Here is a 25,796-nt window from a genome sequence, read left to right as displayed (position 1 = left end):
TCATTGATGTTCACACACAAGGAATAATGCTGTGCAAAATACAGCTTGTATGATGCGTACAAGTATCTACTTGTGTGTTTGTAAGGTATGGGAAATAAATATTTACTAAAATTAATGAAGCAAATTTTCATTTTCAACAGGATGACATAAACCCAAATTGCGATAAATGTGCATTTCATTCCACGTAATAATGGTGATTGATAGTGACAATTGACAAATGTGTACAAGAACATTGTCAAAAATACATCATGTAACACATTTTGGGGACTGCAACTTGTAATTGATTCCAAGTAAAACACTTCGACTTTACAAAAACCTCAGGGTGAGCTTGGACCGACCTAAAGGAATGGAACTGACCCCAGATATTCGCTAAAAATCGCAGAATAACTGGGGCTGGGTATATAAACTGGGATACTCATCTATTTACAGTATATGTAAAAACTGTAAGGGTGAAGCAGCAGCAAAAGTAAAATGATCAATATAAACAAGTAAATGAGACTCATGCGGAAAAACCATTAAGCCTCCCTTTCTTTTGGGATTTCGGCTGAGAAGTATCATCATCATCTTCATCTCTGACTCCACAAAGTTCACAAGATTCAGTGGACATTTGTGAGCACCAATGATCTGGGACACAAAAGAAATGCGAAGCCATGAACTTTCTGAATCTTCTTTTGTATTCTTTTGGAGAAATTACGGTTGGCAAAACGTTCTTTGGAACAAGTGAAGATTTCACCCAAGTCTCTAGTTGCTTGTCCCAGGTATACTGCCTCAGATAATCAATGATCCCGCATACAAGCTCCCGGCGCTCCGTATCCACATCCACTAGTAAAGAATAATCCATAACGTTGATTGACTGCAGATATGGCAAATATGCAAATTGTCAGCCAACTAATCTACAACAACATGAATTAAAAATAATAATAACAATAAATGACAGACAGTAGAAAAATCAGAAGTGCAGCAGCTCTTAGGATTCACAGGATAGCTTCACGTTTTCTCAAGATAAGGATATCTGGACCTCGTGAAAAATATGTTCTGGACCAAATACAATGCACGGAAATAACACAGATGCAGATGTATAGGTCTATTAATAGAAAGAATTAACAGCAAGCTCACATTAAGAAAAGCTGTGTCATTCCAAATAGCCCGTAGCAAGAGACGCTTGGATTTATTACTAACATACAAGGGAGAGGAATTCATGTCATTGACAAAGTTCTGATCCAAAAGAACATTGCCTGAACCATCAGCTGCTGCAGTGTACCGAGCATGTAGAGCACCTTTAAGATCATACTGACGAGTAGTTTTCCGACCATAGTTAAGATTCTCCATGACCATCAGATCATGCCTATTCTCTTTCCCGCTTTTTGCCTGTCTGATACTTACCTGCAATGAAACTCAAATGCAAGGTCATCAAAAAGTGAAAAACTAGCAATTGCAAGGTCATCAAAAGGTGAAAAGTCAATCTAACAAACCTGATAGATCCCAAGAACTTTTGCAAGGCATGTTTGGTTCCCCAACTCAAATGACTGATTCATGTACTTGAAATAATCCCGAGCAAACTTCATAAATGAATCAAATTCTGTCTTTTTAATTTCCTTTATAATAAACCTGTCATCTAGTGTTTTAGCAAAAAATGATTTGCTCTTCCCACCTTTGGCATCCCAGTTCCTACAACGGCTTAGGGAAGCAATATAATCAACCTCAGATGGGCAGCAGCGATGGCGAAGATCACGGAATTCATTCGCATATAGACAAGCTACAGTATATTTACCCTTCCCAAGCAGATTCACAACTGGATTAAAAGGATCTGGAGGGACTAGAGAATCCAACAAATTCAACCCATCAAAACTGGAGAACCGTGGATCTTCTAAAGAAATGCTTGGTGTAGAATGGACTGAATCTGAATCTGAAGAACCATTTGAAGACCAAGGTGGGTAAGTACTGGCGGAACTTCGACCTAGGCTGTATAAACTTTCAAATGACTTGGTGGCCATTCCATTCTCCCTCTTACTAACCTCATCAAGAACTTCCGATGGAACAGGTACATCCATCAAGGACGCCAGTGCACAGGCAATTATGCTTGAGAGTTCACCATCATAGTCTGATACAATATAATTATCAGCTTCAAGAGGAATGTGCAGCCTTGAGCCTTCCTCAATGATCAGTTGCTCCGCTGTGGGAATGTATTCTGGAGTATATCTACTGATAGATCCAAATTTCTTCAAGTAACCTTTCAGGAGATCCATCATGCCTATCTGCCGTATTTCTGAGAAAGGTGTCCAGGGCCATTCAATTGAATTTTCTAAGCTGGATGAGAGTGACCGTAGAGATTTATCCTTCTTTGATACATGAAAATCAGATATAGAATCGGCATTCTCAAGCCCTGTGGAAATTGGAACAGTTCTATCCATTTGGGAATGATCAGACGAAGAAAGAATCACTGCCTGACAATTATCATCACCAGACTGACAATGGACAGAGCCATTCACAGCGCACTCTTGGTCAGATGATCCATTTGTACTTAGACCCAGAGTTGGCATCTCACCCTCAGCCACAGCAGATGTATTAAATACATCATCTCCATCACTAGATTCTTGAACTGGGCCTTCTACTGGAATTTCTTTGATTGGAAATCCATTTGCTTCTACAGATGTATCTAACTTAACTTTCAAATTGGCACTGTCATCAAAGACTACATTGCCATTCTCCAAAATTGTTGCGGTCCCGTCAATGCCTCCAGCAGCAGGGCCATCCAACAATTTGACTTGTTCTTGTATTACTTTCTCAGCAGTATTAGAGTCACCTACTGTATGTTCGGGTGAGAGTAGCGAATGCAATCGTCGATCCCAAACACATGATTCAAGCAGAAGTTCCCACAATAATCGGTTCAAGCTGAGAAGTTTGTAAACAGCCTGGTCTGGATTCCCATTCTTAGAAACAGCATTCTGAATGTTTACCTGTTTTATATCATAACTATTATACGAGAACCCTTCCAAAACAAAAAAGATTGCCTAGATTATGTCTAAGAGAATTAGTAAAGGCAATAGTTGCATTTAAAAAGTAGAAAGAAGTATGAAAAACAACAAATGTCCAGTAGAGGACAGTCGAACTGGAAAAACTCAAACATCACATTTGAAACTGAAAGGAAAAGAAATCCTTGATCAAGCAGAGGACCAAGCAATATCTCTAGTAATAAAAGCTGGCGTCCACCAAAACATTCCCCACTAAATGCATAGAGATTAAGAATTATTTATTAAGGTTTTAATACAACCAAGTTTAAACTTATAATAGCATTCTGTTATGAGTTGCAAACTTATGCACACAGATGGGACAAATGCACTCCCAAGCTTGACAGTCCTACATGAATAGCATGTTACAGATGCAACCTGTCAAAATATTGTACCATGGGAAAACCAACCTCAAAGTCAGACGTTTCGTGCTTCAACATCTCTTCAATATCAGATAAATCTAATGATGTGCCTCGCAAGTTCAGAGTTCTTCCTGAGAATTGAGATCTGATCTTCTTCAAAGAGTTCGCAACCTCTGTGAACAGTAGCATCCCTTTCATGTACACCTTGAAGAAAAGAAGGATAAGACAATAAAATAAATTAACAAAAGGTGGAGTGGAACACAATGGTATCTTCCAACATGCCAAAAGAGACGCAAAGCATTATCACAAACCAAAAAGTGGGCATAAAAAAGACATACATTCTCAGTTTCTTTCCTGAGCCACTCTTGTCTAATTGAATTGCTAAACTCCAGCTTCTGAGGAGGCACAGAAACATTATATATTGCTACTGTAGAGTATTTGAACTTTGCAACCATGGGACCTGACCTGCAGTTATTGGATCAAGTTACCATAATAAACATATCATTATCAATCATATATTACTAGACACACCAATAACCAAAATGCAGGAAGTCATTTCCATCACACACTTCTGTAGAAGTAGACCAATATTAATGCATTCGAGCAACCCCCCACCACGCGCGCGCACAAAAAAAAAAACCAATGAAAGGAAAATTGGGGAAAAAAACTTTCTCATGCCCAGGTGAAGTGTGTAAAAAGACGCTTCACAGAAGTGCCCTCAAGCCCCTAGTTCCAAACCCATGTCCCCTTCTCTCACACTCACAAACACCTAGCCACCCACACACACCATCCCTAGTACTATAGCGGGCTTATTAAAAAAATTTATATATAAGCTACAGGCCTATGAAAATCCTAATTTATTCCAGTGCAAACAAAAATTTCCTCACTGACTAGTTGTACAGAACCCCTTCTAGAAGGGTGAAAACCCACTTCCTGAACAGAGCACAGACATTTCTTTTGTTTCACACTAAAAATATAACAGATACACAATAAGATAAGAGCTGATAAACAACCCATACCCAAAGAAGTACAGGAAGTCCCTATGCAGAGAATGGCCACAGCTGGATAATCTGCTAGACGAAGAGGCGTGAGAGAAATTGAGCTCCAAGAACTTTCCAAAGGATAAACCACGGGCAGCATTGGAAATCAACACTCTTTTTGTAGATTTTGAGATTCCATTCTCAGGTTTACATCTACCACAACAACTCCACATCCAAAGCTTCCCTTCTGCTTCCCCGGGCAAATGTTTTTCTTCAGGAAGCCGTTTAACTTGTATAGTAAGCTGCCTATTATAATGTGCATAATAGTAAAAATGAGCTTCTGGTAATTCACCACATGTGGTGCACTGGCTTCTCTGCATATTGATCAGTTTTTATCAGTGCCATGTTCACTTAATGCAAGCTAAATATTTTTAAAAATAATAAATAAATAAAGGAAATTTGGACGCTAATCCCAACCCACCACATCGTGAAACTGAATGTAACTAAAGTCAGGAAACTGACAAGCATAAACCTTTTTTTCTCGTCATTGATAGAGAAATAGAAAATGTTTACTGAAAGGAAACGAGAAAGAAAAGCACAAAGCCCTAGTACATAGGAAGTATACAAAGCCCCTTCATAGAGGATAGTCCACTCTTTAGAACCATAAACCGTATGTTCAATGAAATTAAATTTTAAAAAAGAAAAACATTCAGAAACATGACATATTGAAGCATTATTCACTTCCAATAATGTGTGATAAACTTAGCTTGTTTTAGAAGCATATACATAGAGTGAAAAATTCATAACTATAAAATGATGTCTTAGTAAGTGGAGTTATGAGAAAACCTGATTGAGTAAATTATCCCTCAGAAACTTTCCAAGAGGAACATCAAAATTCTTGTAGAACATGATATGAGAAAAATGGCTCTGCTCACATATTGTCCCCCTTACAGCATTCCGGGAAGACATCAAAACCAAAATACTCTGAGAATTTGTCACCGTGTTGATGCCATCCCTACTTTGCAGTTGGTCTTCACTAGTACCGCCATCTATTTTTATCTCTAGAGGGACTTCAGTGAAATCTGAAGAAGTCTGAAACTGCCCACCATCAAATGACTTTGCTTCGATGGAACTACCTTTAGCTCCCATATCTGAATAGTCAACTGCCCCTGGAGTTGTTGAAAGAGAAACAGCTTCACTGCCATGACTGTTGGATTGCCTTCCATTGAATCCAAAGTATGATGACAGTGACTGATACGGAGTAGAGGTGGCAAGAGGGAAACTGTCTGCTATAACTTTCTTTAACGAAGTAGAAAGAGACGACAACCCAGAGAAAACAGCTGGATTATATGGCTCATAAGTTAATGTGGAGTTGCTTTCTGATTCTAAGTTTGAATTGTGGGTATTTTCTTCAAGGAATCCATTGGAAATGGGAATATCAACTGTATGTGACCCATTTGTGGAAGTAAAATCCTCAATACAAGGAACACTTGAGTTAGCAGATCCTAAATTAGGGGATTGTTGATCAGTTGGCAAGAAATTCACCACTTCAGGAAATCGAATTGTAGAGAACATTGCCCTCTGATCAACAAGGAAAGATGTCTCAAGAATTAAATGATATGCCATGATAACCGCACACTGCACAATACATTTAGTCCGCTTCAATTCATCGCTGTGTGCGCCTTTCAGCAAAATCTGCAATGTCATGTCATGCAGAAAGTCAAGTGCTTCCATATACCATGAGAATTCTGGCTCAAGGAAATCTTGAATTAAAATCTAACTTCTAAGCATGCATAGCAAAAATGGAAAGAAGGTTAACCTCAAAATTTAAGTCCTATTATCACTTAAAATAATATGATGTATGAGGTTAACTTATTAGAAACTTATAACAACTCTTTCTGGATCAAGGCCTTAGACGTCATGAACTATTAGCCATCACTTTATTCAAAGGACCTAGCATGTCACCAACTATTGAGCCTTTAACACACAAGATTAAATGAGGTTAGAGAACTTATTTTATGTCATCCTCTACAATTAGAGACAATAAATTTTGATGCAGCATTTAGCTGGCAAAAAACATAGACTAGTTCATATTACCAAGTCTACAAACCAACTAATCACATGATAGGCTAGATCAAAAAATTTCTGAGAAGCAACACTATAGTTATTAAACCTTGACGGCCCAGCCAGTCGAGCAAGTGAAATGATGACCCAGTGCCTAGAATAGTCTGTCTTTAATTAGAGTGCTTTATCATATGACCCAGTCAAACCAAATGGATTGTGTGTTCAACCTAAACATGTTTTTCAGAACTGTCTGGGTTTGTTCCTGTATTTTAAATTACAAATCTATCTAATTTTGTAAATGCTTTTTAATTAAGCTTGGCATTTTGTTCTTTGACGGGAGAAAAGGTTATATTAAAGAAAAAATCAATAAATGAACATTTTCTTTGATTTATTTGCAATTCTCTCCATAATTGTATCTATAGTTTATGTAAACCAATTACGAAGAGAAGTCATAAAAGTTTTTGAAAAAATTATACCCGTTTTAAATTTTTTACCTTTTTTATAATATTTTCCTTTAATAAATTCTCTTCATTTTTGTTTGCATTGACGTTATTAATATATGCCTAATTTTTCTTTTCATGATTGGATCTTTTGATTTATTTACTTAATAAGTTGAACCCAATCTTTTTTATAATATACCATGTATATATTTGCCTAAAAACCGACTTCACACATCTATATTGTAATTTAAAGATTTGCTGACCAAAGATTTTTTTTTTTTCAAAAGTAATCGACTCCAAGGAGATTCAAAAGTAACATTGCTGAATGCTCCTTATCTCTGTGTTGCAAAAAGAGAGCTCAACATTTAATATTGTGTTATACTTATCAAAAAAAAAAAAAAAAACATTTAATATTGTGTTATGTAAATTTATATATTTTTATTTCGAATAAGTTATATAAAAATTATTTTCAATTTTTTAAATTGGGTTCTCAATTTTTTTTTTTTTTTTTTTTACGAATACAATAAATTTTTTAGTTAATTTTTAAATGACCTTTCGGTTAGACCAATAATCCACTAGTTGAACTAGTGACTTGGTGAACCGAGACTTAGACCGGGTCAATATCCGTTCGGGTTTAATAACTATCAATAATATCTCATGCTACATGTGAATCTATGCATACATGTCTAAGAGTCTATTCCTCAATCACCAAGAAAGTGAAGGCGGCCTAGTAAATGGAGTACAACCCTAAAATCAAACTTTCATATACAAAGCCTTACAATGTATGTAACAAAACAATAATGAGAAGCAATAGACTGACCGTACAACCACGACGCGTGGGACAGCCTTCAAGAAACATCAGTGTTTTACTGGGCCTCTTTCCCCCTTCACCAAAAGGTGCATGTTCCTCTATAAATTTTTCGATATGAAAAGACTCGCATCGTTTTAGCTTTTGAGTGGTCAAAGTATCAGATGATAGCATTGGTGAGCCAGTACAACGGGCTATTCTCTCTAGGCGATGAAGCTTCATATCATAGACCAGTGTCATTCCTTGTGCACGAATAGACTCCTGGATATCACGAGAAACAGTTTTTTCTACTAAAATCACATTTGGATGGCACAATTCTATCATCTCAATGAGAGACTTCAGATAATCTTTTCCCTGTTTGCAAGCAAAAGATTAGAAAAGGAGTTAGTATAATTTCCATGTGCAAAAATTGAGGACATTCTGATCATTTTACCTGCTGCTCTATTGAAGCGAACGATGACAACCCACTAGAAAATTGACCAAGCTCGCCCCTGATCAGCAACAACCTTGGATTCTTGTAGCTAGTTGGCATGTGCTTGTGAGCAGCACGCTTTTTGAAGACCAGACCTTTTACTACTTGACTGCAACACATCAAACCCAAAATTAATCCATGACCCGCAGGGGGGGGGGGGGGGTGGTGGGGAAGGGGTGGGGGGGGGAGGGGTGGTGGTGGTGGTGGTTGAGAAAGAGTATCATCCCACAACTCAAACTGACATATGTGAGGTGATCTGATGCCATGTTGAAATGCATTGAATGGGTTAAATGCCATTCAGTGTCACTTGTAAGCATAAGCATATGCACTTCAACATGTAAGGGGTAAATAAATAACCAAGAGAAAGGGAAAAACAATCAGATAGCTTGGAGGGCTTTCTTTTTCTTTTTTTTATAAGTAATCGAGATATCAATAAAAGTGTAAGGCACCTAAAGTATACAAGAGAAAACACTTAGCTAGAAGGAAAAAAAAAAACACTTAATCTCCTCCAATGTCCTCTCATGGTCCTTAACATGCAGTTAACATCCTTTAACGCAATTAAACTTAGTAATGTCAATACAGTGATAGACTGATTGTTTCCAAGTATGGACACGTAGATTTTACGTCAAATGGATGTTTAGTGGAACTAAGATGAAAAATAAAGATTAGAAAGAAAAAAGAAAAATCCAAAGGCTATTACCTTTGGCTGCGAGAACCAGTTGCAATGCATTTCACTTTCACATAGCCGTTTGGATCCATTGCTTTACCATCAATAGCATCAGACTTCAAAAATGAAGCAGCTTCCCATGATAAAGAAGTAACTATATCCACCCAACTTTCACCATCTTCCCTAGAAAATGCAATACCCACGGATTTAAGAAGATGGCAAACAAGGGCCTTGAACCTCCCATTTATCACCTCTTCCATTGCTTTTTGTTTTTCCACTTTAAACTTGTAACTCCCACTTCCTTCATCTCTAAAGCGACTCAAAGAAGCTGGCTTGCCCCACTCAGTGCCATCACCACACTCATCATCATCATCATCATCATAAGCCATGCTCCCCTCCATGTCATCCTCTGGGTCTTCTGCTTCTGGAGGTTCCCAAATTTTGGTGTCCAATTCATCATCAATAGATTGAGAATTCTCAGCTACTTCATTAGACAATTTGCCATCATAGCCAGGAACACCATCTTTTGGCTCTTGACCATTACTTATTAGTATTTCCACATCCCTTGCAATGTGTCTATCATTGCCACCATTGATTTCCTTTGAGTTGTTTTCCATTCTTCTATGACCCTCTTGACTATCATCCGTCGTACTTTCTTCCCGATTACACCTGACAGAATCAGAAGTAGAAATATGATAAATCATAAATAATTCAAAATAGCAAGGACAAGTACTCTACTACCACTACGATTCAGTAAATGGGGGGGCGTATACCTGTCATATGAGTTTACATCAACCGAAAACTCACCTGTAACAGCAGAAGATAAAATAAACATTAGTTTAGGCTACATCAGAACTGTCCAAGATGAACATCTGGTTTAGCCAATATATATCAAAACAATAACAAGATAGAAATTTACTGCAATTAGATCCAAAGCTATCACTGCTTGATAATGAAGTAGTTGGACTGATAATCAGTGTTGTATATGGATTCAAACTATCCCGTTTTATAGATTCTCCCTGCTGCTTATCCCCACAGAATTTACAAGACCAAATGGGACCTCCCGTATCAAATTTTAAAGAATTCCCATCCTTCTGTTTGTTCTTTTCCTCCAACTTCAACAATTCTGCACCACAATTGTGACACATGCTACACATCTCATCCTAAAATGGAAAGAACCAGAAAATAGTTGAGGTCCAACGTTTGTCACCTATTTAGTTCAAGCAGAGGGAAAGTTCAATTAACAATCAAAAAAAGCATCGACCAACTTTGTTCAAGTACTATGATTATCAACCACTTATCACAAACACCACCTCCAATACTTAATCCAATAATCTTAAAATACAAACAAGTTGCAAAATATATACACATAAATGAGCAAAGGATGAGAGAAAAAATGAGAAGACAAAGGAATTTATCCAAACCATATAATATATAATACCCTCGAATCCTTTAAGATTTACAACATTCAATAGTCAGAGTTCTCCAAACTCTCAACTTTGTACTACCCAGATATTAAATTGTCCACACCCGAAGACCCAAATTTTGCCGGATTCAGGAACAGAATCCACCTAACAGAATAACTTATCCAAACATCTACTCCAGAAGCCATTCAAGTAATCATGTTGCAGAATCAATACCAGAACTTGATAGTAACACAACCGTGTGCTACTACCTCAGACACCCAAATTTACAACATAAAGAAAAATCCATAAAATCAAAACCACGTACAGATAGCAGGAATTCAAAGAAAAATCATCGGCGATAACAATTTCACTAGTCAAAACAAAAAGATTGAAAACCAGGTGAGAGACCCAAATCTTGAATCTTTACATCCACCAAGAGAAGCACCTCAAACTGCCCACAGACAAGGATACAGGAAAACTCACAGCTTCGAGAAAACCCATAAACCCAAAATCGTAGCTAAAGCTAAAAAGACCAACCCACTTAAATTCTCGGAGCAATCTCCAAAGTTTACAATGGTAACCAAATAAAAATCTTCAAAATATTTCCCATATCAGTCCAAGATTTCACAAAGGAACTTCCATTTTCAGCTCAGAGCAAAGCCAAAACTTGCAAGAAAAAAATAAATAAATAAAAAAATAGAAACAAAGTAAATGACTTACTGACAGAGCAATCTGAAAGAACAGAGATATGGCTCTTACCTCCTCATCAATCAATCCCAAACACAATGGAGAAAACAAAAGAGATTACAAATCTCTATGATACCCAGAAGTCCAAATATTTCTGCTTTAGCAAGAAAAGCAAAGAATTGTAGTAGTTGTTGTGTGAGTGTCCAAAGAAAAAGTGTCACGGACAGAGAATTTAGGGAGATGGACAAAACCAGAAGAAATGTGAAGAAAAATGGACGAGAAAGTGCCTATACAAATCATAAATTCAGAAGAAAAAAAAAAAAAAAATCAAACTTTATTAGAAGCGGGACCCATACTCTTGAATCAAATATATAAAATTATCTTACAAAATATATATATATATATATATATATATATATATATATATAAATTTTTTTTAAAATAAATATAATAAATATAAGAAAAGTACGTCGTATAAATACAATTTTATACAGCTATACGCTAGATTTGTGGCGATTGTTGAGATGTCTATGGCAGTGTAGATTGCTCATTGTGGACGTCATCAATGCATGAAAGGTATGTTCTAGTTCTCCCTTTTTTCACTTATGCCCCTACAACTTCCAATATTTCCATGTGCTTCTTTTATGTCTTTTATTTTTTATTTTTTTGACATGTCCGTACAAGAAAATGATGGAAGATTCGAATAATGACATCCGCTTCATGAGGCGTGGTCTCTAGCCAACTGAGCTACCCTTGGAGACTATTTTATTTATGGGTTAAATTCACTTTACCCCCCTCAAATTTTAGGAGTTTTTCAATCCGAACCACAATGTTTAAAAATTGACAATATACACCCATAATATTTCAAAAATTTTAAATTCAGACCCTCCGTTACTAATTTCAGTCTAATTGGACGGAAATCATCCCACGTGCGTCTCACGTGGAATTTTGATGGCCTCTATTCCAATTTTGCCCTCATTAAAACCTATGAAATTATGTAATCACCCTCAATTTCATAGGTTTTAATTAGAGTAATTATGTAATTTTATAGGTTTTAATGAGGGTAAAATTGGAATAGAGGGCATCAAAATCCCACGTGAGACGCACGTGGGATGATTTCCGTCCAATTAGACGGAAATTAGTAACGGAGGGTCTGAATTGAAAATTTTTGAAACATTAGGGGTGTACATTACCAATTTTTAAACATTAGGATTCAAATTGAAAAACCCCCAAAACTTTATGGGAGTAAAGTGAATTTTCCCCTTTATTTATTGTATGTTCGGCTTGGTAAGATAATATTAATAGGGCTGTAAATAAAAAGAATTGTTTGTAAATAAGTTCGGGATTATGCTCGAATTAGCTAAACTTAATATAATTCATTTATTAAATAATTACAGCTTAAATGGATTTACTGGTTCATTTATTTAACTCATCCTATAAAGATTTGACCTACCCATCAAAGCATACATATACCAAAAAGAATAATAATAATATAAAAGTCAATATAACATTTTTCTTTTTTTCGTTGCTGTAGATATCCAAGCCTTGCCTTGGAAGGCATCCCTACCCCATTTTTATAAGCATAGTTAATTTGCTTAAAATTTGTTCTTCGTTCTAATCTAAAGTAACTTATTAATTATATTAATTGTGAGGATAAGTTCATATAATAATCCATCTAAAGTAACTTATTAATTGTATTAATTTTGTGGATAAGTTCATTGATAATGGTCTGCCACATTTATGCATAAAACCTTAGCATTAAATATTATATTTTGTTGTGTGGACATGTCAAAAAAAAAAAAATCTTATATTTTGTTTTCTTATTACAAGCATGTCGACGGATTGATGATGTAATGGACAACATTGGGTTATTCCATCTGAAAAATAAATAAATAAAAATTGGGTTATTTGTCATTATAAATTCATTATTAATTATGAAAATTGACTGTATTAGTCTTTTTGTCTGAAGGCTTATATGGACCTAATTAGAAATCTAAACTCTTGGGTGGTGGATGTGAACGATATCCTGACTATCGGGTTGAGAATGAAGAGTTTCGGATTGGAGGTTCTTTACTCTCAAGGCCGAAGAATAAGCTCTACCTATGCATTGGAAGGTATCCATTTGGTGCATATCTGTTTTTAAACCTGGTGAATAGTCATGAGTTAGCGGATGTTTTGTAATGGTTGATTGATATGTTGTTGACGTATGTAATTTTAGCATCGGCTATGATTTGCTTTCAGAACTTTTGCTCTATTTGTAAAAGCTTTACTTGCAACCTTTTATCAATGAATGAGTATGAAATTTTCGCCTTAAAAAATTAGAAATCTTTTTTTCTTTTTCTTTTTTTTGTGAGTCAAATTAGAAATCTAAATTTTTATTTATTTATTTTTTCTATTCAGATGAGGGAAAGGGAAAAGGGAAAATTAGAAATCTAATTAATATGACATTGATGATGCTTATTTTTTCAACAATCAACCAATTAGAACAACCAAAGTCCCTAACTATTTTATATATTATGACTATATTTAAACTATTTTAATCAATCATTATCTTCCCATAATATCATTTAATGTAGTGTACGTTTATCTTTTTCCATTTTAATATATATACTTTGTAGTGTTTTTTACAAGTTAAACATAAATAAATAAAATTTCTTAAAAATCCATAAGTCAACAAGTATTCGTGGATGACATGTTGTTTTTTTTTTTTTTTCTTATTTTTTATTCTTTGAGATGTCAAATTTAACGGCTCGATATTATCAACCCAAAATGTGCCCAAAAACAAATACCGAAAATTCAAGGGCAGAAATTCAAATAAACGTATATGTAAGCCCTGGTTTGAAAACCGTGTCCAAGGCCCTAGACCCTAAGACGGCATATTGTCTTTTTATAGGATCGACATAAGGGTATTTACGAGGTAATTTCACTTTTCATGTCCTTGAAATTCCATTTGACTCCTTTCCTACCGTTGATTTGACAACCGTAGAAAATTTTAGAAGCTACGTTGCTAAGGGCACACGCCGCACACCCTTCTTCAAAGCGTGGAAAAATCAACTGTGGGTGGGAACACTGTAGAACCGGCATCAAGATGTTGACTCTTGCGCCTGGGGCCGAAATTGGGATGCCACGTGCCAACAATTGAGGAGATCCTAGAACCAGCTGATTTCTTGGGACACTCAATTATCGGAAAGGGCAACTTGGTGCTATGGTAGTCCGCCACGTGGGGGGAAAGAGCTTGTTTCCGACATTTGAGGAAGAGTAGATTACCGAATTGCCCTCTTCCGTGAAGTGAAGGCGATTCTATCTTGTTATGACGTGGAGCGCTGTGATTGGCCAGAGTGTGAAAATGATTGATCCGTGTAGTGAACGGAAATCAATAATTCTCTCCTTAAAAAAATTCAACAAAATCTTCCCATTAGAGGAATTTTCTTAACCTTAATCTATAAAAGTAGTCTATGTCATTTGAATATGTAAAATACACATATTTTTCTTTTTTTAATAATAGGGATAAAGTTAAAATAAATTTTATTAAAAATTAATGTGCATTTCATATGTTATTAAAAAAAAAAAAAAGGACACGTGTCACTTTTATAGATTAGGTTGAAGAAAATTCTTCAAACCCAGTTTGGAGGAAAACTTTATCCAATAATGAACCACGTTTTTGTTTTTTGGTAGGACAGAGTTTTTCTCCAAACTGGGTTGGAGGAACACCCTCTAACTCAATCTATAAAAATGACATGTATCCATTTTTTTAATAACATGTGAGATGCACATGAGTTTTAATAGTAGGGACAAAGTTGAAAGTAATAATATTAAAAACTCATGTGCATCTCATATGTTATTAAAAAAATAAACGCATGTCATTTTTATAGACTGAATTAAAGAAAGCTCCTCCAACTCAGTTTAGAGGAAAACTCTGTCTTCTTTTTAAACATTAATTTTGTGATCTTATTTAAATTTGAACTTTCAAATTACATATGAAAATGGTGTTTTTTTTATGAATACATTTCAAATTTTGGCTCCTCCATGTGGAGCAGCAGAGTTGCAGATGCCGAATTGGTCAGTCCCATCATAGCCCCACCTTGTTCTAAGCTTTGACGACTATATATGATCCCTATATGGGAAAAACTAGCTAGGGTTGTCTGTTTTTTCTTTTTCTTTTTTCCTTTCTGTTATTCTGTCTGTCTTTCTTCTTCCCTTTTTTTTTTTTTAAAAAAAAAAGTTGATGTGTTCCCTTTAGGACAATTTATATATTACCTCCAAGGTGTACATGAACTAATTAGGGATACCACCTTCCAACTGAGAGGTATTACCCCCTAACCCGACAAGAATGATGCACCGTGTGAGTTTTATAAACACATGCACGTAAAATGAAATAATTAATTGCATTGTATGACATGGTTTAGATAGGAAAAATATATGAAGTATCTAGAGCATGTGCATGCCATTATATGGGCTTACCCTATGGTCCATATATAGTTTATAAATATAGATAGAAATCTCTAACAAATTTGCTCATTGAAAAGCTAGAAATTCATGTAGTAAATGTGAAATAACCTTTATGTAGTAAATGTGAGCGTTCTACCCACATGTACTAGTAGATCTCAAGCAATCCATCGACATGCTCCGACAAGTGGCCCCATAGATGTTCATTAATGCATTCGATGAGACTAAATTAGGTTATGGTTGAACAAACTTACAATTAATTATTGGTGTATATATAGCGGCAAGTATGTACTATATAGTCACATCTAGGCAGGGAAGCCATTCCGGTCGCCTCATCCTACCGTTTTTCCTTAAAAAAGAAAAAAATTGTTAACTCTTGGTCAAATAATGGTGGCAGCCAACGTGGGTGGGGGTTCAATTTCTTCGGCAACTGTTCTACCGTCGAAATTTCCATTTTTCATATGCACTGAAAAAACATGTTTGCTTGCATGACAGCAACTGGTGAACGGTGTAAGAAATGCATCAATTGGTTTATATATGTCTTTGAAAATACTCTACAAAGCTGAGTGCAGACCACGTAAGATTCATCTCAAAATCGTCTATGCTGAGAACGGATATTTTTACTCGACTGTGTTGAAAATGGGATATTTATTTACTTGACTGTTAAAATAGTATTGAAAAATCACTTGGTGGCCTTTGTCCTTGTGGTGAATCAAGTAAATCACTTGGATATTTACTCGACTGTTAAAAATTAGTATTGAAAAATACTTTCCAAATTAATGTGGAGAGAGAGGGAGAGAAATGTTTAGTTAATCATTAACATTTTCGACACACTCTTTTGCATATGTTGAAATGCCATGAGGTCTCGCCAGAAATTTTGGTCAAAACGAAAATGTATATGATTAAGAGCTCGTTTGGCAGTGCGTTTTTAAATAAATAATTCGCGTTTTAAAACCAAATCGCAATTTTAGAGTGTTTGGGATTGCGATTTTAAAAACGCAAATTTTAAAATCGTGGAAAACTCATGTGCGATTTTAACATGTTTTTCCAAACGTCTGTGCGATTTTAAAAAGTGGCGATTTCAAAAACGCAATTTTTAAAATCTCATTCCCAAACGGGCTCTAAGAGCCTATTTGGGATTGCGTAATTTGCGTTTGAGAAGTATAGCTTTTAAATCAAAAAAAAAAAAAAAAAAAAAAAAATGGCAAAAGCTTTATTTTTAATTTTTTGGTAAAAATGTGTTTTGGTCATTTTTAGATTTTTTAGACTCTTAAAAGCGCTTTTAATTTTTTTACCAAACGAATCTTCTTCTTTTTTCAAACAAATATTTTGAGTGTTAAATGCACTTTTAGACCCCTCAAACGCAATCCCAAATAGGCCCAAAAAAAAAAATTTTCCTTTTTTTTTTAGGTTTACGCTTACCATCTCCCTCGCCCCATGCCCCCGAAGGCCTTATATTTTTGCGTCTCTCTCTTCCTCCGCATCTCATCTACACCGTCTCTCTCTTCGTATTTTTTTAACATGCACCATTTTTTTTTTGGTCACATCATAAAAAAATATTTGGTGAAATTTGAGCCAAAAATACATGAGAGTGATCCTTAACGTGGTACTCAAACTTTTAAGAAAACTTCGAACAGACTCTATTTCAAGAGATATAAATACGTGACTAATCAAGGCAACATTTGATAACAACACGTTTATTTACTAAACCACAATAAAATCGACAGTATTAAATATTAGAAGACAAGTTTGGATTAAGAGATAGTTAACAAGAGGTCGCCCTATTTGTAGTTTTTTCTGTCTCTAATGACTAATATGACATAACATGCAGATCACTTTCAAGATTAATCTTATTATGACGAGAATGTGTTTAACTTAGGAAGACATTAAAAAATGAAAAGGGGAGGGGGGATATCCCCTACAAATTAGCTAGCTAAGAAAGGCCGTTTGAGTACAAGGTTGTTCACTTTAATAAATTAATAAAAAAACATAAAGAAAAATGGGTGAATACCAAACTTTATTTGCAATTAACACAAGTAAAGACAACATAAGCTTAGAATCTTTGACATGTTGCGATAGGATAAATTCTATCTTACCCCCAACAATAGGGATTCAAATTCCTGCCTTCACACTTAACCAGAAAAGACCAATAGCAAAATTTGAAGTAAACCTCATTGACGACATTCATTTTCACACCATTTTGACCAAACATCATTTGACCATTCCCATGCATTTTCACCTATACGTATAAATTACACTAGAACAAACTTACCCCTAATAAAATTTTCAGCATTCAATTTCAAAAACAGATCACTTATTCAATGTGAGTTGTATACGAAGAGTCTATACGGTGAGAACTACAGATACTCTTTCAAGTTTGATCGAGCCATAATCTGATCAAAACCCGCTAAAACATCAATAAAAACCGACGTGGTCGTTTTTGCTATTCAGACCAGGCTCAAAGTCTTGAGTGGGCTATATATATGTGTCCTATCTCTTGTCGTGTTGACAAATGTTTGGACAAAATTTCATAGTATGGGCCAGTCTTGTTCAGTTGGTTTTAACGACCATTTCAAAAATATAGAAATTAAGAACAGAGCTTGTGGCGAACATAAAGGGTGCGTCCTCATTGGACCCTACAAAGAAAGTCAACATGAAATGTCGAATCCCTTATCCGTCTCTAAATTTGACCAATAAGCCTTTCGATAAGACTATATATATATATATATATATATATATATATATATAATATGGTTGAGTAAATTTCAAGGTGATATATTGATTTTGGGCTTCTCCTCTGATCTTTTTTTTTTTTAATATATATATATATATATATTAAAGTCGTCTCCATAAGAACCGCAAAAAGCGATTTAAACACCAAGACAGAAAGTACAAGTTGAATGCATGAAAGGTATATACATTTTGTAGTTATTTGAAATAATTTACCTTCGAAGAATCTTAAGAATTTATCCGCCGAATAGCTATTTTACTTTTTTTTTAGGGTTCCTTTTCAACATTTAAACATTTTATATATATGTTGTGACTTTGGAATTTATATGTTATGATTAATTTGTAATGTGACAGAAAAACAAAACGGTTTTGGCAATTTACAAAGATAATGCAAATCAAGGGTTGATATAGATGGAAGACCACCTTGATTTTGATTTGATTTATTCTCCTTGTTTATTATGTATTTAATGAAGAAAATGTCAGGCATTCAACGCTGTATGGATTTGAAAGGGCATGATTATTGATGATATTAATGCCTGCAAAAATTCAAAGTCTTCAAGCCAATTAAAATTTGAACTAATTTAATGACTTTTATTAGAAGAAATCTCAAACTGTATATCTGGTATTGTAATAAGAAAGCAAGATGCCCATGTTGTTCGATCATTGATTTTATCAATAAAGTACGGAATTTGTTATGAAAAAAAAAAAAAAAAAGTGTCACGTTCTTTGGCAAACAGGAAAAAATATGAAACCTAACCATGTTTTGCTATTGACACCCACCTAAGGTCGAGGATGAAGAGTTTCGATATGGGGATTTTCTACTCTCAGGTTGAAGAATAAAAGCTACCTATGCATTGAAATGAGTCTGTCTGGAGCAGATATGTTGTTATATCTGAAGATTAGTTATGGATTAGCGGATCTTGTTTGAGATTTGAATGGTTGTATCTTTGACGTCATCTTCGACGCTTGTAACCTCGTAACTTCAGCTATGGTTGCTTCAAAGCTTTTTACTCTGTATTATAAGAGCTTTATGCTCGTATTATCTTTAAATGAATGTGACCGGAATGTTTTCCTCTTAAAAAAAAAAAAAGTATTTCAATATATTCTTTGTTTAATCTGTCTAAAAAAAAAAAAAACCTTTATTTAGTCTTTTTTTTTTGTCAAAAGCAAGAAAAAATAAAGTAGCAGCGTCTTGCTATTGACACTTCCATGAGGATATGTTGGTTCCAACGAAGATATTCGCAAGATGAAAATCTTGAAGATATTTTTGACTATTTTCCTACCTAATTTACCTAATTACCTTACAGTGATAGAATTAAGAAAAAAAAACTTACAGATTATGATTTGATACCGAGAAATACGATAGAAAATCCTCTAAATTCTAACATATATAACAAATATATATTAACAATTTTCTTCAAAAGAAACAGACAAAAAATAAAATGTCTTAAAAAATTATATTCTATATTTCGAATATTTTCATGAATTATCCCTCTTTATTCTTTAATGTTGTCGAGGACAGTGATAACTCTTTATTTTATTTTTGTAAAACAAAGAGTACTGTTAAGTATCATCTTTTTATCTTCTTAAAATTCTTTTAAAATTGATATGGCTTTCAAAATCACTATTAGATCAAAATTTAAGTATGATTCATCTAAAATTTAATGGTAATTTTAAAAGCCACATCAGCTTTAAGAGAATTTTTTAAGAATAAAAAGATGGTACCTAACATTACTTTAAAATAATTATCTTACTGAAACGTGATGCATGCCATTACCTAGCTAAGAGCCTAGGATGAGCTTTCAGATTCATGTAATGATGACACCCATTAGAGAAAAGAAAAATTCCATTAGTGCTTTGTTTAATCTCCAACCACTTGTTTTCAACTTGCAATTAAACTAAACAGAATATCTTTAACATGATCATGGCATAAAAGCCTGCTTTTTTGCCCACCAACCAATGTATGACACATCATCATAGAACATTAAAAAATAAAAAATAAAATAAATATATAAAAAAACCTGATTATATACCAAATATTAGAAGAAAAAACACTTAAAAAAGTAATTAATTAAAAAAAAAAAAAAAAATTGAAGGGGTGGCTCTGGCCACCCTAGATGGTATGGGGCGGACCGCACAGCCACTCCAGCCCATTTGGGGTTGCTCACCGGCAACCCCCAACTTCTTTTTACTGTAGCTTTTTAATTTTGTTTTTTTAAACAATAATTCATTTTTTTAATTTAAATTTAGTATAATTAAGTGTGATTGTATTTTTTTCATAAGTGTAAGCTTGGGATGATAGGCTTATGTGGCAACTTCTATTTGACGACAGAAAAGAAGCACACTTTTCTGCAACAACCATATTGAAGATCCTCTACCAAACTAAAACCATTTCCCATTCTTTCCCCAAAATATCTTTTTTGTTTTTTTCCTTTTATTTTTTGTTTTTTTTATTTTTTATTTTATTTTGCAAGCTATTAATTTTCAACAATGAATGGCCCATTCTTCCTCATGTCACTTTCAGGACAATTACAAAGAAGCAAAAAAGTGAAATAAGGAAACAGTACCCTCCATTAATATTTCTTACCAAGTCAATCATAAGCAGCTTGACCCTGCAGGCTGCAGCCAAATACAAATACTCACCCCCACAATATGTATATAAAGATGTCAGAATTTAATAACTTTAAAAATTCAAGATTCAAACATATTTTTTTGTGGGTGGAAGATGTCACCTCCAAGTTCCAACAAACTATATAGTCCTATTGCAATTTGCAGGGCTGTCTTGATTCATGGTAAATTCTATTTTGTAAAAAACTAAGAAACAGAAAAAACCATTATCCACTGTAGTTATATATAATGTGGATTAAAAGATGATACTACATTTTTTATTTCACAACTAATTTATAATATTAATGTGATAATCATTATGAAATGAAAATATAATTTTTAACATTACTTTTACTTAAAATTACATTGGATTATTTAAAGCTTGCAAGACGGAAGAGTTGCGGTGAGGTAATGTATAGAATTACTCGACCCAAATATGGTCCGGCTTTGAATACACAAGGCAGCCTATTTTTCAACATAGTCCTTCCTGCTTGGGCCAAAAATTTGTTTAGTACCCTCTCCTTAAGCTCCTAATGGTAGGGAGGCCCAAGTGATTACTTTGTAAAAGAGTTTGTTTAAGATCAAGGTTTCACATATTTCACAATGACATTTCTCCTAGTATTTTTATTTTTATTTTTTTAACGTGTATAGATTAATTTCATCTATTTCTATCAGTTTAAACAGATGAATTTGATACCGAATCATCAGCTTGATGGTATGAAAAATTTCATGCACTGAAATCGAATTTTCTTGGAGAAGGCGATTTGGGATCCAAAAAAGAAAAAGAAAGAAGAATCCCAGTAATTACCAAAAACTCATTCTCCTATATTATAAACTTTTCCCTGCAATTTCTCACCTCAATATTCCCTCTTTGTGAACATAAAGACTACACAACATGCCTGCAAAAACTACATAAAATACCCACAATCTGACAATCATGTTAACACTAGCTAGCTTGATCGATATATTTCAATAAAGATTTTCATATTCCATTGCATAATTCCTTGCATGCATGTGGGTTTTGTGCATGGTTAAATCAATTTGAAGGTACATGGTAGTATTTTCCTTTACACGTGCATCTGTAAACAATTGGGCACGACTCTGTGGAGCACTTGAAGCTCACAATCACCCTCTTGCATGGAAAGCACGGCCCACACGCATGGGAACAGTCCGGCAAGCTCGACCCTGTTGGGTATAATTCCATCCCAACTTCTTCCTACATATATATAACACACACAATTAATAATCAAAATATTCCATAATTAACCAAATTAACCATATTCAATCTTATCAGTAATCATATTCCTGCATATATATATGTGTGTGTGTGTGGGTGTGTGTGTTTTCTCAGAAATTAATTAATGTAGCCATTATTGGAAAACAGACCTTAGGGGAGAGATTTCCTTGGTCTCCAAAAGGGCTGCCTTCTTGATCTCCTAAACTGACTGAAATATTTATCATAAAGTGATCAGAATAATGAAAAAATACAAATGATATATGAAAAAAAGAACAAGAAAAAGAATACAAAAGAAAAGGGAAGATGATGAGTTACAAGGATGAGTGACTCGAAGGCTTCTAGTGGTACTAGTGAGTAGCATGGAGAAGAAGAAAAGTAGTAGGAAAGACAAGTTGATCTTCATGTTCTTCAAACTTGATGAAGATCAAAAGCATGAGGAGGTGGAATTCAATGGGGGGAAGGAGGTACGTACGAATTCATATATATATAGATGGAAAGGAAAAGGGATTTAAATGTAGAAGGAGGTACACCTGGTGCTCTTCACATGATCCACGGCAATCTTTCAAAGTTTCACATGTTTTGTACAGTCATTAAAAAACAAAAACAAAATCATTAATTAAAGCTTCATATATTATAGTACTGTACATTTTCCCATTGTTATTTTGTCATTATATTATACTATTTTTGTCTGATATATTTATATTTATATATTGTTGGACATGAATTTAATAACTATGCATGAGGGAATTCACGTGGGGTGATATATTGATCATATATATATTAGATGCAATGTGTGAAGGGGAAATTGAAGAAGGTCTCTGCCATAAACGTGAAGTTCAGGCCTTGGCCTTAAATGAACATCTCTTCATTCCTTGACTTTATTATGGGTGAATGGTGCCCCATTCCTGTTTTTGGGCAACCACCCACGGGTCTCTATAAAATTTGTTTTTTGTTTGTGTTTTCTGAAATTGGGTTTTTTTCTTTTCTTTTTTTAATAAAAAAAATGTAAACATATTGTTTTAATGGGTTTTTTGAATTCAAACAAAATATATATATATATATATATATATATATATATATATATATATATATTTTAAAAAAATGTTATGGAATCTGTTTTTAAATAAATTTACTAGCACCTTTATGCTTTATTTTTATTTTAAAATATAAAGGTGAATTCTTTTTCTTTCTTTTTTTTACAAAAAAAAAAAAATAGAAACCACACAAACCCTTTGCAGAGACTATAATGAGAAATAATCCACCATTTCATAGGTGGGCCAAGAGAATAAAAAAAAAAATCCCATATGCTGCTTGGGCTCTATGGCTGGGCTGGGTTTGCTTCATTGATAATTTTACACAATGACGCAATAGTCCTTTGCATTTTCGTCCTCTTTTATTTTTTTTTATTTTTATCTATCTTTTGAAAAATTATCCAAAACTCCCATGTGTTTTGACGTATTGTCAAATAAGAACTTGAGATTTTTCTTTTGGGGGAATAAGGACCTAATTCGTCGACATGGCTATTCTAATTTCAAGTCTTTACTTTTATCAACTATATATATATATATATATATATATATATATATATATATATATATTTTTTAATTTGGCAACTAATCATAGTAATCCAAATCTTTTTAATCTCATGCATATGACTTAAAGTATGGCATAAAAGGGTTTGGGATGAGTTATTTTTCTATGTTTCTAGAGAGAGACTCTGCATTCTCTCTAAAATTTCTCTCTTTTTCTAGACAACATCAAGAAGAATTTCAAGAGGAGGTGTCTTTTCTGTAGGTTTCACCAATTTTCGTTTCTGACGGGTTGCTTTAAATCTAGTTTGTAGATCTAGATTCAGATCTAGTCTCTTTAACCTTAGATTTGATCGTTTTTTTCGACCAAGGCGTGTCTTCTGAAGGGATGTCTACGATGTCATGCTCCTCTGCTGCTGCTTGTGGGGTTTTTGTTTTTTGTTTTTTATTAGTCCTGGCCTTCGGGTTGATGATGAATTTGTTGTTCTGACCTTCGGATTGAGGATAGAGTAGATCGGTGCAGGAGCTTAACTCTCACGGCTGATTTTTTAGTTTCTAATTGTTTTTTCTTTTTGTTTTGAATTTGAGTTATCTATGTCCTAGATCTATTCCTTAAATGTAATTGTACATAGGTTAACAAAAGCTTTAAGTCATTTTTATGACTTTGTAACCTTCATAGTTTTTTGCTATGATTTTTTAGAGCTATATGCTTTGTGATATAAGAGCTTTATGCTTATGAAATTTCATCGATGAAAGTTCCATAGTTTTTTTTTTTTTTAATAAAAAAAAAAGGTTTGGGCCTAAAAATTTTATGTTATTGTTATCGATACTTTTTAGAAATAAAAACAGAACAACTTTTGCCGGGCCCTAAACATCTAGCTATTTGGTTGCTGAGAATTCGGTTGAAAGGAAAACATAAAGTTTTCTACTTGGTTTTTCTTTTTGGCCTATGTAATTCATGGGCAACTATTGCACCTAAGACAACCAAATAATAATAAAGACATTATTAATATTAAAATTAATATTTAAATATTTTTTTTAAAAAAATGCACTACTTAAACTTTTCGCCTTATGCCTCAAAATATATCGAACTTACCTTGGTCATAAGTGGATATTATTTTCTAAAAACCAAGTGAGATAAATAAGAACAATTTTTTTGTTTGCTTTCATAGAAAATAATATCCACATAAAACTAGGAAGACACTAAGAGAGCACCTAGCATTCCCTATATTCTATTTATAGAGCTTTACTGATTTGAATAATTTCAAATACAAACATATCATTTAAATTAACCTCATCAATAATAGCATTTTAGCAATTAGATATTTGACAAATGTTAGCGCTAAGTAATATGATCTTGAATATAATAAACACCCACAAAAGAATATCTGCACATTTTACACTTGAAAAATGCTAGGGGTATTAAATATTTTACTAAAAGAGGCTTACTAAACTGGTGTATAGCTCATTCATTAGACAAAAATCAAAACAATTAATTAAGAAAAATGTAATGGTTACCAATAAATAAACTACACATTAGTTTAGTAAATTTTTGTTAATAAAAGATTTAGTACCCGTAACATTTCTCAGGTACTATTACTTTACCCCCAGTACCCTCCTTTCTATAAAGTTGTGAATTTTCCTTTATTTCAATAAACAACTTTAAAGTTATGAAGTGAAAGTATATCTTGGTTGAGTAACTAATTAATTGGTGGACAAAATAAAATAGATGTAATTAAGTATGAACAAAATAAAATAGAGCGATTGGACTAGAAGACCTCTTTAATGAGATTGGACCCAATTCATTTTCATAAAAGAGATTCTAGGTTGTATCTATGACATTATATATATATATATTTGAAACGGAATTCATATCAGTCTCATTCATAGAAATGATGAGCATAAAACTCTTACAAGTAACCATAGTCAAAGTTACGAGGTTATAAGCGTCACAGATGATGCATTACATTTCAAACCCAAAACCAATCCACCAACCTATGACTAATTTGTATATTAAAAAACAGATCTGTGTCAAATAGATTCAAACTAATACATAGATAATGTTTATTCTTTGGAACTGAGGATAGACAAACCCCCAACCAAAACTCTTCCTCCTCGACCCGAAAGCCAGGATAATGTTCACATTCACAACCCAAAGGTTTGGACCATAGCAAATAACCCAGAGGGCATCACACATGTAGATCAAAAGGGGACAGAGCCTTATTACAAGAAAAAAAAAAACAAAAACAATATATTTTCTTAAAATTGAAAGAAGTACGGAATATTTTCTCTCAAAATAAAAATAAAATTGAGAATTAGTAACTCAAGCTATATCATTTGTAAATAAGCCTGT

The 25,796-nt window shown here is 33.9% G+C and overlaps 2 protein-coding genes across 6 annotated transcripts; both read right to left on the bottom strand.

The window, feature by feature from the left end:
- Nucleotides 1-153: 153 nt before the first annotated feature.
- Nucleotides 154-11,139, bottom strand: FAB1D (FORMS APLOID AND BINUCLEATE CELLS 1A). 5 transcript variants are annotated; one of them, XM_059597123.2, is made up of 13 exons: nucleotides 10,928-11,139; nucleotides 9,721-10,011; nucleotides 9,575-9,608; nucleotides 8,835-9,470; nucleotides 8,096-8,243; nucleotides 7,675-8,016; nucleotides 5,197-6,045; nucleotides 4,390-4,724; nucleotides 3,709-3,835; nucleotides 3,419-3,574; nucleotides 1,473-2,957; nucleotides 1,117-1,383; nucleotides 154-853 (listed from the first exon to the last, which is right to left on the bottom strand). In XM_059597123.2, the coding sequence occupies exons 2-13, from the start codon at nucleotides 9,956-9,958 to the stop codon at nucleotides 500-502; spliced, it is 4,971 nt and encodes a 1,656-aa protein (XP_059453106.2). In that variant the 5' UTR covers nucleotides 9,959-10,011; nucleotides 10,928-11,139; the 3' UTR covers nucleotides 154-499. The 5 variants fall into 5 exon arrangements, with proteins under 5 accessions (XP_059453106.2, XP_059453105.2, XP_059453107.2 ...); XM_059597122.2 differs by having other exon boundaries at nucleotides 10,967-11,139; XM_059597124.2 differs by having other exon boundaries at nucleotides 9,721-9,964; nucleotides 10,967-11,139.
- A 10,342-nt stretch (nucleotides 11,140-21,481) lies between these two features.
- EPF2 (Putative membrane lipoprotein) lies at nucleotides 21,482-22,354 on the bottom strand. Its single transcript, XM_059599499.2, has 3 exons — nucleotides 22,230-22,354; nucleotides 22,064-22,122; nucleotides 21,482-21,893 (listed from the first exon to the last, which is right to left on the bottom strand). The coding sequence occupies exons 1-3, from the start codon at nucleotides 22,315-22,317 to the stop codon at nucleotides 21,714-21,716; spliced, it is 327 nt and encodes a 108-aa protein (XP_059455482.1). The 5' UTR covers nucleotides 22,318-22,354; the 3' UTR covers nucleotides 21,482-21,713.
- Nucleotides 22,355-25,796: the final 3,442 nt, after the last annotated feature.

The sequence above is a fragment of the Corylus avellana genome, chromosome 7 (assembly GCF_965113065.1).
Source record: "Corylus avellana chromosome 7, dhCorAvel1.hap1.2, whole genome shotgun sequence".
In the NCBI taxonomy this organism is placed as follows: Eukaryota; Viridiplantae; Streptophyta; class Magnoliopsida; order Fagales; family Betulaceae; genus Corylus; species Corylus avellana.
Note: the sequence above shows the minus strand (reverse complement) of the source record. Positions and strands in the feature narration are given on the sequence as shown.